The 16,425-nt window shown below is 34.7% G+C and overlaps 1 protein-coding gene across 1 annotated transcript in view; it reads left to right on the top strand.

Annotated features, from left to right (window-relative positions):
- LOC149787092 (TPR and ankyrin repeat-containing protein 1-like) overlaps nucleotides 1–16,425 on the top strand; it is a 129,027-nt gene that overhangs the window by 82,945 nt on the left and 29,657 nt on the right. The window contains exons 22-24 of the mRNA XM_089976042.1: nucleotides 4,095–4,420; nucleotides 9,813–9,977; nucleotides 14,919–15,150. Coding sequence (XP_089832168.1) covers nucleotides 4,095–4,420; nucleotides 9,813–9,977; nucleotides 14,919–15,150 — 723 coding nt within the window. The remainder of the gene's footprint in view (nucleotides 1–4,094; nucleotides 4,421–9,812; nucleotides 9,978–14,918; nucleotides 15,151–16,425) is intronic.

A 16,425-nucleotide genomic window follows, 5' to 3' on the forward strand; every position in this document is an offset into this window, starting at 1 on the left:
CTATCATGACGAACCATTTGCAAATTTGTATTCTTCCATGTCAGACTTAGTTCATCACTATCAAGATTTGTCCTTTTTTGCTATGTTTTGATAAGTAATATTTTAGTTTTACCAGTATTTACCACCATGCCAATGCATGTGCACCAGTTGTCCAGTTTGTTTAGGGCATTCTGTAAAGAAATTTTGAGTTGGTGCTTTGTGTTTTGGATGTCTGACAATGTTGTGTCATCTGCATAGAGATCTGTAGATGATATTGAGTCCCTTAGTAAGAGTTGGGAAGTTATTAATAGATAAAATAAATAGTAATGGACCTAGAATTGAACCTTGTGGTACTCCATGTCTAATTGTTCCAGGTTCAGACAGAACATTATTTATATAGACATGTTGTGTTCTCTCACTTAAGTATGAAGTAAATCATCTAACTGTGCTTTCATCACATTGGTAGATTTTCAGTTTCTTCAAAAGGATTTCATGATCCACCATGTCAAAAGCTTTCCTGAAGTCTACAAATACAGATCCTGTTATTCTACCTTGGTCAAGTGCTTGAAGCCATTTATCAGTTAGGGAGATCAAGGCAGTCTCACATGAATGTTTCTGTGTAAAGCCTGATTGATTAGAGTGTGGCAGCAAGTGTTTGGTTAAATATGGCACGAATGAGTCATGCACATGTTTTTCAATCAATTTTGACAAGTTTGGTACTATTTAGATTGGTCGTAGTTATCAGCATCATCCTTTGAACCAAATTTGTGAGTAGGAGTTACTTTTGTTGTTTTCTGTATTTTTGGGACAGATGAGGTTACAATTCTTAAATTGATTATGAATGTTAAGCTATCTAAAATAGCAGAGGCATAAGATTTAATGATTCGTGGACCAATCTCATCTAGTTTTGTAGATTTCTTGGTATCAAGTTCACTAAGACATTTTTTAACAAAGGTTTTTAATACTGGTGGAATAGAGAAACATACCTCCTTAGAGATTTTGCTACTGCAGAACTTTTCAGTTCATTAAAGTTGTCTTCATCACTGGTTCTTTTAATGTTGTGGTAATGTTGGTGAAAAAATCATTGAAAACATTTGCACTGTCAGTGTCATCAGTGACTATGGTGTCATTTACCAGAAGTGAGTGAATTTTATTTGTTTGATCTTTTTGTGTTCCTCCAGCGAGTTAATTGAAGACTTTCCAAATGGAGTTTGTGTTGCTATTTTTGTTTTCAAGCAATGATTGATAATAAGTTTTTTAAAGCTTTTTTAATGATACTTGTTATTTTATTTCTCCATACTTTATATTGTGCATGATTTCCCATTGCCTTGAATTGGTCTCGTGTTTTCATAGCATTTAGGATTTCACTAGTAAGCGAATTAGGTTGGATTTCATTATTTACTCGATGTACTTTCACTGGTGCATGCTTAGAGACTACATCCATAAATAAGTCAGTCCACACCCTCAGAGCTTCATCTATGTCATCCAAATTTTGGATCATATTCCATTGAACTTTAAATAGCTCATTGAGAAATTGTTGTTTATTAAAAAGTTTGAACAATATGTTTGTGATCGTTTTGTGTTTAATTTTCTTATTTCTCTTGCATTTAACCTTTCTTGTCAAAAAGGTAGGATAATGGTCACTAAGACTAACATTCGGTACATTAACACAAGCCACATTGTCTTGTAGATTGGTATAAATGTGATCAATAAGAGTACTTGATTTTTCTGTTACCCTTGTAGGCTAATTTACCAGGTGGACTAGGCCTAATGATTCAATAAATTCCATCCAATTGTTCCTTATTTAAGTACTGAGAAGGACCTTATTTATATCTCCAAGTATATATATATTGCTTTCTTTTGTGCAAGAATATTTTCCATTTGTTTCAAAAAGTTATCATTCCAGATTGCTTTGGGGGAAGGTGACCTATAATTGAAACCAACTAGGAATGATTTTGCATTATTTTGAGAAATTTCCACCCAGATACTCAATTTTATGTGACTCTAAGTCAAGTCGCCTTTCTGCATTTGCATCTTCCCTAATGTATACAGCAAGACCTCCCCCCGCTGTCTCTCTGTCCCTGTGTAATGGTTTATTGTGGCCTTGACAGTGAAATAGATCATCATTGTGGTTAACGTTTAATTTGGTTTCATTGAGTCCTAAAACATGTATATTATTTTCCTTGGAAGACAAAATTATCTTAATCTGGTCCATTTTCCCACTATGCCTTATATATTTAAATGACCTATGTTCAAACCTTTTGTATTTAGTTTCATATCAATCATATGTATGTCATCATGCAATGGGGTACTCACTGAGATTGTCTCCATACTACTTTTATCATTCTGACATCCTATTTCTATATTTAAATGTTCATTTATATTTGCGTCTTCAAAGTCACATACAGACCCTGAAAATCCATTAACTTTTGCATAAATTATTATATGGTAGTGTCCATTGAATAGTTAGAGTCAAAGTCTCACTAGGTACATTTAGATATTTCATAAATGAAGCAATGGCATTCTCCTCTTTGCCAGCTTCCTAGTATGCATAATACATTGATTGACAAAGTCTTTGTTTGTGTCCAGATTTATGGCATCTGAAGCACTCAATCTGTTTGCCATGATGGCATACCTGTCAGTTTCTCCACAGTAGAGATAATACTCTTCATTATAGTGCCTTAAAATGGGGGCATACATGTTAATATTTCTCGTTAGTTGAGAGGTTCCTTTTCTACTTAAATGAATTTTGTCTCTCTGGTAGAGGCTTAGGTTGACGTCCTGGTTCTGAAGAAAGAAAGATGTGTATTGTTGAATGTACTGTACGTTAAAGTCTTCACATGGGTCAATTATCAGATCATTGTTTCTTTCACCCTGATGTCCACACAAGGAGGTAGTCCTGATATCGTTATTTTAGATGTATTTGGGCTGCAGTACCTAGCAGCATACAGTAAACTTTCAAAATCTGTTCTGATTTGATTTAGTGACCTTCCATCTCTGGCACCATTTCCACCTACTGAAATAATAATTTGGTTGTATTTGGATCGGTCAGTATTCATTATTCTGCGCATATGTTGTCGATTTTTGCACCTCTTAGAGTCTGTACATCGTTTTAAGAGGTTTCTTAGCCAATTATTATAGTCCTATCTTTTCTGGCTTGTGATTTCATGTGTTGGACTATCGTTTGTATTTCAGACACATCTCTTGGAGGAAGGGGTGCTGAAAGAACAATAAGAATATTTTTAGAAAAGGGACCAATGTTTCATTGTAAAGAATTTAGTCTGAATTTATCTTCTTAATGTTACTGCTACTAGAAAACTTCAGAGTCATATTACCTATCCTGTTTTTTTTTGTTTGATGTAAGGATGGAGACACTGACAAGTTTTTTTTTGCCCAGCAATGATTTTAGTTGTAAATTAGAACACAAAATTGTTGTTCTTTGTTTGAGCAAGACCTGTTTATATTAACTATGTCATCTTGCATCTGATTGAACTTGTTACTACTCTCTTTGACAATGAATAAAATTCATACATTGGGATGTTTTGCATCTGATTTGCTGAGCTTGTTGGAAACTACCTTTCTAATGCTAGTTTGATCAAGCATGAATATGGACATATATCAAGGGTGTCTGATTTGATTTAGTGTCTGATTAGAAGTTAGAAATTTATTTCTTAAGCATTACTAGGATAATTAAACTGGATGATTGTATGTAGCTTATTTAGTGTTACAACCATTACATAGGACGGTCACTGTGACCTACACTTTTCATTTTACTTACTTGGGTTTACTTTTTGCATTTAGCTCATGACCATGGGCTTTTTCCATGTTACATCAATACAATTGTACCTAGAACCATGAAACTCGGTACTGAATGCATCTTGATGAGTACAACATCCTCGTCACAAAAATAGCCCCATATGACCCATATTTCATCCTTCTCTGACTTGGCAAAAAATTTTGTGATTTATAATAGTGAACCTGCTTTTAGTTACAGACACATTGCAAGATGTAAATACAAATAGTAAAATGTTCAACACTGGGATGTTAAAGCATTGTAGTGTATGAAGTAACTTTTTAGTACTGAAAATCTATAAACCTTGCTACTTATTTCCCAGATTTGACAGAGGTAATGTTTGCTGCGGAGTCCAAGAAAGAGGACTGGATTCTCAGGGGAAAGGACTTCCAAAAGAATGCCCTGTATGCAGTTGCAGCAAAATGCTTTGGGATGGCAGGAGAAACTGACAAACAGAAGGTTGCACTAGCCCATCATGGGGCACTAGTTGCTTCCCGTATGAAAGATAATCCTGATGCAATGTATCATGAATTCCTGAAAGTAGCAGAGTTGTACTTGGAATGTGACCGACCAGACAAGGCAGCCATCTGTCTTAAAAATGCAAGGGAACGAGAACTTGCAGCTCAGCTTTTAGAGAAACTTGGAAAGGTATTGTATCACTAAAACTATTATAATATTGTAAAACTGAAAACAAACCACAGCAAACAAGAGGTTGTTTCCCACATATGCTTCCTATCCCTTTAATTGGGTCCCTCATTTTAGCATAACTGAATCTTTATCATACTAACCTTCCTTTGCATTTCCCCAGATTTACATGTATGACACCTGGTGAACTCTTCCCATTGATTGTTGATTATACATGAGTTAACCACATGGCAGTTATGTTAAGGTAGCACATTTACTAACATCAAGTTATAAATTATGTATATTCAGCTGATAGGAAATAATAATTTAATAATAATTAAACTTGATCCAACCATGTTAAGGGTTATTTTCTGAAGTTGATTGCTATTGATAAGATGCAGCATATTCTGGAATGACCAAAAAGAATTGTGACCCCGTTATAACAAGGTAGTTGGGAGCCATAGAACCCGACCGTGTTATAGACCGAACTGTGTTATAAGCAACCAGGTCCATTAGCTGAAGAAGATGATGCATGTACCCCCTGAAAATTGCAGGGGTGGGAAGGTAATAAATGTGGGCGGTAAAATACATGCTTCATTGGCACAGTTATCATGAATTGATACATATACGTGATTACTCTTTATGTATGTCTGATGTATAGCATAAAAAGAGTATCAAAACCATGTACTCACCTGCGAATCTCATCATATACATTGAATCCATAAAGCAAGTGATTTCCATTGAAAATTTACACACACAGAGATTTAAAATATTCAGTAATTTTGTCACAGGTCATATTGGTATGAATTCAGTGGAAAAACATAGCACAATCACGTAACGAATGGTGAAGCACATTTTCCTTTCAGCACATCCAAGTTGGTAAAAATTAGTTTGCATTTTAAGCCGTCGTTGCTAGCATTCCTAAGCATAAACATTTTCCCTGCAAAAAGGAAACTTTCATGGCACAGTTATTGTGTTTCAGTTACGTTCGAAATTGCAAATATCCACCAGATTCCATTACTTTTGTTATTTGTTCTTAGTAATAAACATAGCAATATAAGAATGGATCTACAGAAGAATGAATGCAAAAACTAAAGGTAGCTGCACCTGCAATTGTAGAGAGTATAGCTTTCATTTGCAATGAAAGTATTAGGTCTCATAAATTTCCACAAACATGGAAAAGAGCCAAGGCTACACCATTGCATAAAGTGGGAACAAAAGATGATGTAAATAACTACAGACCCCTCTATATCCTTCCTTGTCTCTCCAAATTACTGGAAAAACATGTACATGATTCTTTTCTCAACTATGTGAGCACTTATGATCTTATTCATGATAATCAGTCTAGCTTTTGACAGAATCACTCCAGTGAAACTGCACTTGTAAATTTGATTGATAAATGGCTGAAAACAATAGATCAAGAAAAAATGGTAGGCACTATTATGGTTGATTTTTGTAAAGCTTTTGATCTTGTAGATCATGAAATTTTGCTTGAAAGACTAAAAAAATTACCAATGCAGTGAAAACTCCCTAAACGGGTTTACTTCTTACTTAACCAATAGAGTGCAAAAAGTATCTTTAAATGGTAAACTTTCTCAAAGGTAAAATATTAATTGTGGAGTACCACAGGGCTCTATCCTTGGAAAGCTGTTATTCATTCTATTTATCAACGACTTACCTATTAAGATTGGTACTTCACTTTCTTCCACTGACCCCTATGCAGATGATACTACGCTGTCTGAGATGGGTAAAACCAAAACGGTACTTGAAAATAACTTACTAGATGCTCTCAACAAACTTAAAGTCTGGTGCAAGGAAAACAGTATGATCATAAATATAGAAAAGACGAAACCTCTACTAGTTAAAATGCAACAAAAATAAGCAAGGCTAGATAGCGACAAACTCCAGGTTCTATTTGACAATGTGAGCCTTAGTATGACCTCTCATGAAATAATTCTTGGTGTATTCATAGATAGCAATCTTACTTGGTCTATTCACATTAAACATGTTTCAAAAAAGGTTAATTCTTGTCTTTGGCTACTGAGGAAACTCAAAACATACATTCATCTTCAGTATATGATAATCTTTTTATAAAAGTTATATTCAGCCATATCTGGACTATTGTAATGTAATTTTGGGTAATACCTCTAATTCAAACATAACAACACTTTTAAGAATCCAAAAGAGGGCTTGCCATTTAATTCTAGATCAATGTAGAGACAGTTTCCAGGATGCTATGAATAATGTAAAGATTTTAACAATTCATGAAATAATATTTCTTAGAAAGGCCTAATTGATGTATAAAGTATGCAGAAAAGCCATGAATAAATCTTTAGACAATTGAACAGTTCTAGTGCAATAAATACCATCATCTTTTCTGTAATTTTGCATCATTTTCACATTTGAATTTTGCATCATTTTCACAGATGAATTTTCAATGCAGGATGATATTTTATATTTTATTCATGTTTTTGTGTTCACAAATGCCTGTGCATGTGTTCCAGGCTTGATATTTTGATTTTTAAAATCACTTGATTATTTAGTGTCACGCCAGAGTCTTCACATCATGTTGTATATACTGTATATGTTGTACACAACATATAGAAGGCCTCAAGGTAGATTAGTTCTGTAACTAAGTGAGTTACTTTCTCTAAATAAAGTCTTTATTATCATTATTATTATTAAGAATAGATTCTCAATTAATGCTTGTGCAGTTTAAAATGAGATAATCAGATGCTTCTTCTGCCAATTACGTTTTCATCATCCGCGTGAAGACACTCTGCGCATTCTGGACTCCAGAAGTCATAACCAATCATTGGTAGGTTCCGTCGCGGGTAACAAACGCACGTTTGGACCTATCCTGTTCTCTTACAGAGATTTGCCAACAGTCTTTTTCTTTCTTAATTTCCTGTTGAGTGATATTTTTAGAGATTGTAACCACTATTTGATACTGAATAAATGAAGTAATCCATTTTGCTAGAAATGGAATATTTTAAAGCTGATTCTATTTGTAGTCAATACAAATTGAAAAGTAATTATAGCATTGACTTAAACAGAAGATAAGTCTGCATATATAAGGTAATAAAAAAAAATTAAACAATTTCTTGCATGATAACTTTGATAATGACAAAGAAAATGATGGCAACAGCAAGAAATATAATGCTGTAATATGGTCATTTCAACTTGCATGTTTCTAAATTATACATCATTATTTTTTTAAAGTTATTTGAACATCTCCATATTTCAGATATGAAACATCAAAGTACAAGTTTTAAAAACAATATTTTGCTATTGATCTTTTCTGCACAGGTAAATCTTTTCATTCAAATAAGATCTTAGAAAATTTGAAAACACACCTTGTATATATATAATTTTAATCTCATTATTTTTTGTAATAATAATAACAATAATGACCTTATTTGGAGAAAGTAACCCTATTACAGGAACTAATCTATCTTTTTGTAGGTTTTCTGTTTGTACAGCACATCTAGTATATACAGTGACTTCAATACAGTTTTAAGTCTGTAACATGAACAATAACCAGTGATATATATCTATATATAGAACTGTTCATCAAATGCTTTAAGATTTCATCCATTTGAGACATTGATTATGAAAAGAAGAAATGCCAAGAACCTGCCTTATGTCATTGGAAATGGGCCAGTATTTTGAGAGCTCTTTTTGAAACAATTCTTTCCTTAATGCCTTTGGTATAATACAATTGTTGCATATTTCGGTATAACACAGTAAATGTGGCTATGTCTTGGATCTTTTTTGCATGTATAAAACTTCTCATTCAAATGATTTTGTATGAAAATTTAAAGGAATTGATGCAAAACACAAAGTTCTTATTGGCAAGGTATCTTTCAAGGCTCTTCTGGGTTATTTTAACAAATCTGGTTAGTACAGCTGTCCATACATTTTCATCATCATGATAAAGTAAGAATGCAGAATCTCGTTTATTTCCTTAGCATGTATTTCACTTAGGTCTGTTTTCAATCTGCAGTTTTTTTCTAGACATCTTTTGAATAATTGAAAATATTTGCCATTTTCTTTTTCATATATTCTTGTATATTGGCTTTGTACACATTTTTTTATTTCTTCCTGCAACAGCATATTTAGCATAGTGTCACTTTTGTACCAGATGAGACAATTTGCATGTGAAATAACTCTTAAATATCAAATTTTATACAAGTCTATGGTCTTAAAGTTAGTAACAGAAGAAAGCAAAACCCAGCAAATTTTGTAAAATTCAACAAATAATTTATTTCCCTCGAATACAAAGTTAAAATTTATAAGGAACTTAATTTGTGAATTAAGTCCTAAATAGTCCTAAAAGTTTGATCACAAGTCCAAAAGCATGGAGTGTTCTGAAAGTTCAGTAAAGAATTCCAGTGGTGTTATGCATGAATTCCAATCTTGAATGTACAAATGTGCCATTAGCCTTGAATGTGTTAATATACCAACAGTCTTGAGGTTTCTTAATGACATAATCTAGAATGTCCTTGAATGAATTCACAATAATTCCAAAATAGTGATTTAGTCCTAAATTCAATAAGCAATTTGTAATTCTAATTAATAATTTAAATAAATCCTGGGTAAATTATAACTGAGTACAGCCATAATTGATTCCACTAAGATATGACATGAGTAATTCAGATGCAAAGAGCCTTTATTTAAAAAACCTAAGACACAATAAGAGCACCAGGATGAGGTCAAATGTTCACTTCCAGAACATTCTAAGTAGTAAACAAGGTCAGGTCTTTATCTTAAAGTTTAGTCAAGAACATGACAACTATCAGGTGGAGCAGAAATTCCCAAGGGGAAACCCATTGTCCTATAGTCAAATCCAAGTAAATATTTTTACCTTCAAGAGGTAATTATTTTAAAATATAATCTATAATCACAGACAAAAATTAGCTGTGTAAAATAATGTTTACAAAAGGACCCTTACAGCATTTATGAATGTCACATGTCTCTGAACAGTGCTATAGGAGTTAAAAATTGTGTTCTTCTTGTACATCATGTACTGGCAGGCATGAATCTGTTCTCTGCTTTTCATGTAAAAGTTTGGCACAATTAACTGATCATTTTTTACATGATCAAATCAGTCAGTAGAAGCTAATGTTTGATCATGAAAGTTTATCTGGCCTATACCAAATCTGGATTTCAATCCATATAGTCCTTCAGAATCTCTTTGTTTAGAATTAAATGAAGCAGCTTGCTGCACAGAATATAGAGGGGGCAGAAAAAATTAGATCAAGTTGAGATTTCTAGCTTTGCATTTCTTGCTAAGAAAATTGATCAAATGTTTCTTACATTGTACCATATAGATGGGTTTATCTGTATGTTTTAGACATATTTCTAGTTTGAGAAAGAGAACTGTAAAAATATTCTGAATATTATTACTTTTCAGTTTGAGGAAGCAGCAGGGCTCTACCGCCGAATGAAGCGTCCATTGGACAGTAGCAGATGCTTTGAGCTAATGGGAAATTTCAACTGTGCAGTGGAGGTTCTAAATGAGAATGAATATTATGATGCAGTGATAGACACACTACATAGATACAAACTCAAAAGAGAGGTAATTTATAAATCTAGTAGAAGGTAACAATGCCTGCTTCTACTTGTGTTCTTTTTAAGAAGGAAATCTATTGAGAAATGCCATTGTTTATATACAATTTATGAAGTAGTTTTATTTCTGAAGTTTTGTTCATTTCATTATTTAAAGATTTATACAGTTTTCAGTCATCATAAGTCTTTTTAAATTGCCCAGTCATAAAATGAGGAAGTATTTGAATGAGCTTTTGCATTTAATACATGAGTTGAAATTTCAGACTATGATGCAGATATTCACATGTGGATGAAATCAACTTGCCTGTACAAATTACTTCCTCACGCTCATTGCAGCAGTTAACTCTGCAGGGCACATTAAAAAGCATTAATACTGATAACTGTAAAATATGATTGTGACTTTACAGTAAAACCATCAATTTCACACAAAACCAGGAAACAATATTAATACAAAAAATGAGCAGTCATTGAAGAATTATGACAACAACCAACATGGAAGACTGCTTTCAAGATTTTGTTATTACTACTAGCTATTCTATTTCTAAATGCGTAGGCTCTCCTTCTTAGCTAAACACAATTGACATTGTTCCGAATGCACTATGTCTCCTACAGAAATGCCAACTCTTACAATTTTGCCATAAGTCTTAAGAAAATTACCCTTAAAATGTGGACTTGCGGCATAAAAGCACAAACTACAAGAAAATGATCATTGCCAAAAAATCCGGAAAATTTGTTATCCGTGTTTGATTTGGATCTGGGTTTTATATTAGAAGTAGTGAAAATTGGACAGGGAACCAGATTAACTTTACAGCAGCACATCATACACTTTAAACTGCACCTATTTGTTCATGCGAAGCGCCTGCATGATCAAACTGTTGATCATATAATTTTTTTTAAAAAATGTCTTCCAGCAAGCGATGCATGTTTAAGACGAAAGGGAAAATAAGCCTCTTGAAAAGTGTTAATAATCAACACAGGAAAAATAAAAAGGAATTTTCAGATTTTTGTGAATATAAGCTAGAAGGGATACAATTATGTTTATTGGACATCACATTCCAATTTGAGTATGACTCGTGGCAGGAAATATGATTGCCGTCGTCATATGAAATGGAATTTTTTTTGTCCAGGAATTATGTCATGTTGAGAGAGACAACAAGCCATTGAGATGCATAGAATTTGGAACTAAAATTTGTTCAACTGTACTAGTGGTAAATAAAGTCTACTCGTACTTTGCAAGCTTTTCAGTTGAACATAATGTTTGTTGTCGCTGCACATTCTGAATACCAAACTTTTAATTATGTTTTCCAGCTTTGCAATAGCAGTTTATGATATTTTGTTACACTTTACTGAAAACTGGTCAGATTTACGGAAAAAATCAACTGCTTTACTGAGACAGACTCATCAGGGATGGCAGGTCTGACTCCTATCATAGCCCATTAAAAATCTAAATGCATTGTTGTAACAGACTGTTAACAATGTCATTGTAGGAAAATGTGTTCATAGAGGAGCACAATACAAATTCATACAATATGATTTAAAAAGCAAGACCCATAACATAACATAGGTTTTGTTTATCAACAATCCATTCTTCCCTGTTCACGAATACACCGTTACTTCAGAAGATATATACCTTTTTACAACTGGAGATAATTATCAACAATCCATTCTCCCCTGTTCATGAATACACCATTACGTCAGGAGATATATGCCTTTTTACAACTGGAGATAATGGTTGCTCATTAAAAAAAGGCCACAATCCACAGCATTTTACTCCAGGCTGTTTCTTTTTGGAATACAAACAGCAGGTAGAGGTTCACCATCAACTTCAGTCACCTCACCCAATTCAGGATAGAGATGGCAAGGTAATTCCACCTCCGCATCAGATGGGATGAGTATGCCATCAGTCTGCATCTGAAAGACACATACTTTCACATCCTTATCCAACCCCTGTTTTCCAAGTGTTTCTGTTTAGCTTACTGCCATACCATTATCAATTCATCATTCTTCCCTTTGGCCTCAAAATCAGCCCCTGGGCTTTCACTGCGACTATGGATTGCATTGTCTCCCTGCTCCAGCCTGTGTCATCTACATTGACAGCAACATACCTGGGCAGCATCCTACAGAAACACATGGTGAGTTATATCCTAATCCAAGGCGGGAACGATCTCCATTCTCATCCAGGGCATCTGTGCCTTTTCAAGAATGGGGAAGTCAGACCTGTATCCAGCCCAGAATTTCGTCCATAGGTATGAAGTTCATAACCTATCTGGATTCTGGTGCAACCCCTTGTGTTCGCGTTACCAGAATTGTTGAACTTGTCAAGTCCAGCAGGAGAGTTCCCGCACCCTTTGTTTGTTTGGTTTTTTTTTTTTTACAGAGGTGGACTTAAATCTGCTTGGCAGTCTTTTTCTTTGGGACATACCTGCTTGGCCGTCTCTTTCTGTAGGCCTTGTCAGCACATTGATGCCCAGTTTTATGTCTTCTTAATCAAACAGTTATGATCACACCCATGATTCAATCACTCCAATGTCGGGTTGGCTGACCATTGGGATTCTGCTAAAGAACCCCAGTGACGAATAACTGAAGGTCCCACCACCAGTCCGCACAGTGGGGGTGCCCACCTGTTGCTGAACTTCATTATCATCACCAGGGAAACAGACTCTACACATCAACATCTTAGAAATGAAAGATGTCATCAATGTCTTTTATTGCTGAAAAGATCACCTCTCAGGCAATAATGGGCTTTATCTGGTCTGACAACACTGTGGTGGTGATCTCAAACAGGGAGGTACCAAATCACTTGACCTATGTATTCTGATCTGGCTTTTTCTGTGTGGGTGCAGTAATCTCCATCTCAAAATACAAGTCAGACACATTCCTGGTTGCATCAGTGTCTTGGCCAGGAACCAAACCAGAGGTGGTCACATCCTTCACACGGAAAATCTCATCTATCAATCAGTTTTCACTTAGATTTTGCAAACTTCAATGATCAACCTATTGGCAACAAGGTGGAAAAATCAAAAGCTCCTAACCTTTGTCTCAAGTTCCAGGCTTGGGCCATGGATGCACTATTGATCATTTGGGAAGTGCTGATACAGAAAATAACCCAGAAACTAAAAGGTCAGAATGGCAAGATCATTCTGATAGCCCCTCTCTGATGGGGTACGCCCTGGGTCATATATCATCTACTCTTTCTAGCGACAGTACATCCAGGATGATTCCAGTCAACCTGAATCTTTAGCATCCCCAAACATGGATGGGCCTTCCCTGACCAGACCTCACTCTTCTTCTCAACGCTCTTCTCTTACCACTACAGCTTTGCAAGTTAAACATTTCATTTGGGGAATCCATTCATTCATCCCCAGAAGGATACCCAAGGAAAAGGTTGGATGCTCAGCATTCCCTCCTCCTCTTATCCTCTTCATATAAGGTGGCTCACAGTTACGGATCACTGCCAACTCGCCGCTGTCTGCGTGGGTTTGAGTCTCAGGCTCAGCCAATTATGGTATGTGAGAAAGCTTCCCGGTAGCTTCTCGTGGGTCAGTGGTTATTTCCAAATTTACACCGGTTCTTCCTCTACCATTAATACTGGCCGCCATGTATAGCCTATTTTGTACTGAAAAATGGCGTTAAAACCTATAACAACAACAACAACAGCTATTCATGTAATTTGATTGGGAACATATTTGAAGGAGAATGCAAATTTTTAAGTAAATTATATTTCTCTGAGAATATTTTGCCAGTCATATTACTTAAAGACTCTTCCATCCATGCGAGCATCCTTGTTAGTGTATTGCTCAGCTATAATTTGGTGACATCTGTTGGTATCGAGGGGAGGTGATGGGAAAGAGTTACTGGCCTTTATCTAAATATAGACAGGATACGTTGCTTTTCTTTCTTTAGTAGGGCTTGATTTGTGAGAAAGCAGACTAATATTTCTAACATAATGTGATTGGGTAAGTATTCTCAGAGAAACACAATTTATGTAAAACGAATTACTTTAGACATTACCCATTTTCTCAGCCTACAAGAAATAAGAAATACAGGAAAGAAGATCTTCCAACTTCACGCCCACCCTTTTGTCCTAGCTCTAATCCTGGAGCCTCGCTCATTTAATGTCCTTAGGAATGTCCATCTGCAAGTACTTCTCCTGTGACTTGTTGATGCACAACACACTAATGAGGAACTCAGTGTTGGGATAGAGTGATTTGTCTAGGCATAATTTCCAAACATAATTTAGATCTCATCCTTCCTCAGAATTTTGTTTACATGGATTTGAAATTTCTTACTATGGAAAAGTATGTTGTCATCATGACAGAATCACACAACAATTTGCCCAGTTGACACGACTTGACATAAGACTTCATTTTGTTTATATCTGCCCTGGGATGTGTGAATGTGGCAGTGTACTGTTTGACTGTGTAGGCTTTATATATGACCCCTCCAGTTCTTGCTTCTAGCAAACTGAAGACATCACAAAGACTCTGTGTGTTCACTTGGATTCCCTTAGTATTCTAATTTAATCACCAGCAGAGCTGGTATAAAAATCGGGATAATTTTCTGACTGGAGTTATGATTTATGCACCAGAATCTTGCTTTTATCTTTCTATCAATGCCTCATATTCTATGATCACTTTCTATCTAATAGCCAGAAATTATCAAGATATGGGTATCTTTCAGTTACTGTTATGTGATTGCATTTTTTATTATATTTACCATTTAGACAAAACTTATTTACCTGATTATTATCAGGCACATTTGTGTGTATGTGTGTGTGTTAATTTGGGACAGAGCCAAATTAGATTGGATGAACATATCAGATCCTTTAAAATAAATCATTTAGAATATGAAAAGTCTATATGTATTTGATACATTTATTTCTGAATAAAAGAAAATTGAGAGCCATTCAAATACATGTATGCAAACTTTTTAATTTACTTTGACATTCAAGGAGTATGAGTCAAGAGGTGAACCGATTCCTCAGTATTTGATCACCAATCAGCCATCAGATAAGTTTAGTGAGGAACAAGTCCTTTATACGGCAGCACGTATGTACCATAGGACAAACAACCTAAAGAAAATGATGGATGCACTGGACAGACTTCCACGCTGGGAGGATCGAGTAGATTTTCTCAAACAGAATAATTACCTAGATGAAGCTGTGGAAATCATGGAAAAACATGGTATGATTTCAGTCCAATCACATTTTAGAAAATGGTCATTTTATTAAAATTTCATGTATAAATGTAAGACTCTGTTATTTCTTACGTATCATACTCAACTTGGCATAAAATACTCACCAGTATAGTGTAAAGTCTTGGAAAATGCCTATTTTACCTTTTTTTCCCACATCACTTTTGAAAAAAATGGTTGCAAAAATTTGTATAATTCAGCCAGAATTCCCGCTTGTCTTGTAATCCTGGAAAAGATTTTAGAATTTAATTTAGAATTTAAAAATTAAATTTCAAGGGCTTTGAAGAGTCATGTATTGTCCTTATAGACACACTAAAATCCATAACCGTTAAGTTGGTCAGATATGGAATAAAAATGTAACACTGGAAATGTCCATAAGTATAAAATAGTTCCATATTCATGCCATATTTAAAGTCATGTATTGTCCTTATAGACACACTAAAATCCATAACTGTTAAGTTGGTCAGATATGGAATAAAAATGTCCCACTGGAAATGTCCATAAGTATAAAATAGTTCCATATTCATGCCATATTTAAAGTCATGTATTGTCCTTATAGACACACTAAAATCCATAACCGTTAAGTTGGTCAGATATGGAATAAAAATGTCCCACTGGAAATGTCCATAAGTATAAAATAATTCCATATTCATGCCATATCTAAAGTTTTTTTTCTGAAGACACTCTAGCTTTAATTGATTTACTTATCTGTTGCTCAGCCTTGAAATATAAAATTTGACTCTCTCACAGTTACTGAAGCATTTGTACAATGCATAGAACACAAGGAGCTGCCCCTTATCATTGGTTGATGACCCAGATAGCTGTCTCACCTAAATAATGACCAAATAATGACCAATACATAAACACAAAATACACACTAGGTACAGTTCAGGTTAAACACATATAGTGTTACGGTTCATGTAGTTAACCAGGAGCTCTGAATTTATTTTTGTTGGGCTTTGCGGATAGCTAATTGCTTCCTAAATCAGCTTAAAAAGTGAATCACACTTGAGCACAATTATAACATCTGAAATGATCATGCTTTGCAATTTATATATGCAGTAAATATCCGATTTCAAAGAAATGTTGCTGCTGTTGACAAACTTGTCAAACATCTATAAGAGATAGGGCTTAAACATTTTCTTTCAAGTCAATGATATGTACTAACTTTTCTTTTCCTACACACAGCTAGCATATCTTTTATGTACCTGTATTGGGATGTTCTACTTCCTGATCTTACCTATGCAAATTAACACAATGGGACC

Source organism: Sinohyriopsis cumingii, chromosome 12 (assembly GCF_028554795.1).
Source record: "Sinohyriopsis cumingii isolate HCF-2022 chromosome 12, ASM2855479v2, whole genome shotgun sequence".
Classification (NCBI taxonomy): domain Eukaryota; kingdom Metazoa; phylum Mollusca; class Bivalvia; order Unionida; family Unionidae; genus Sinohyriopsis; species Sinohyriopsis cumingii.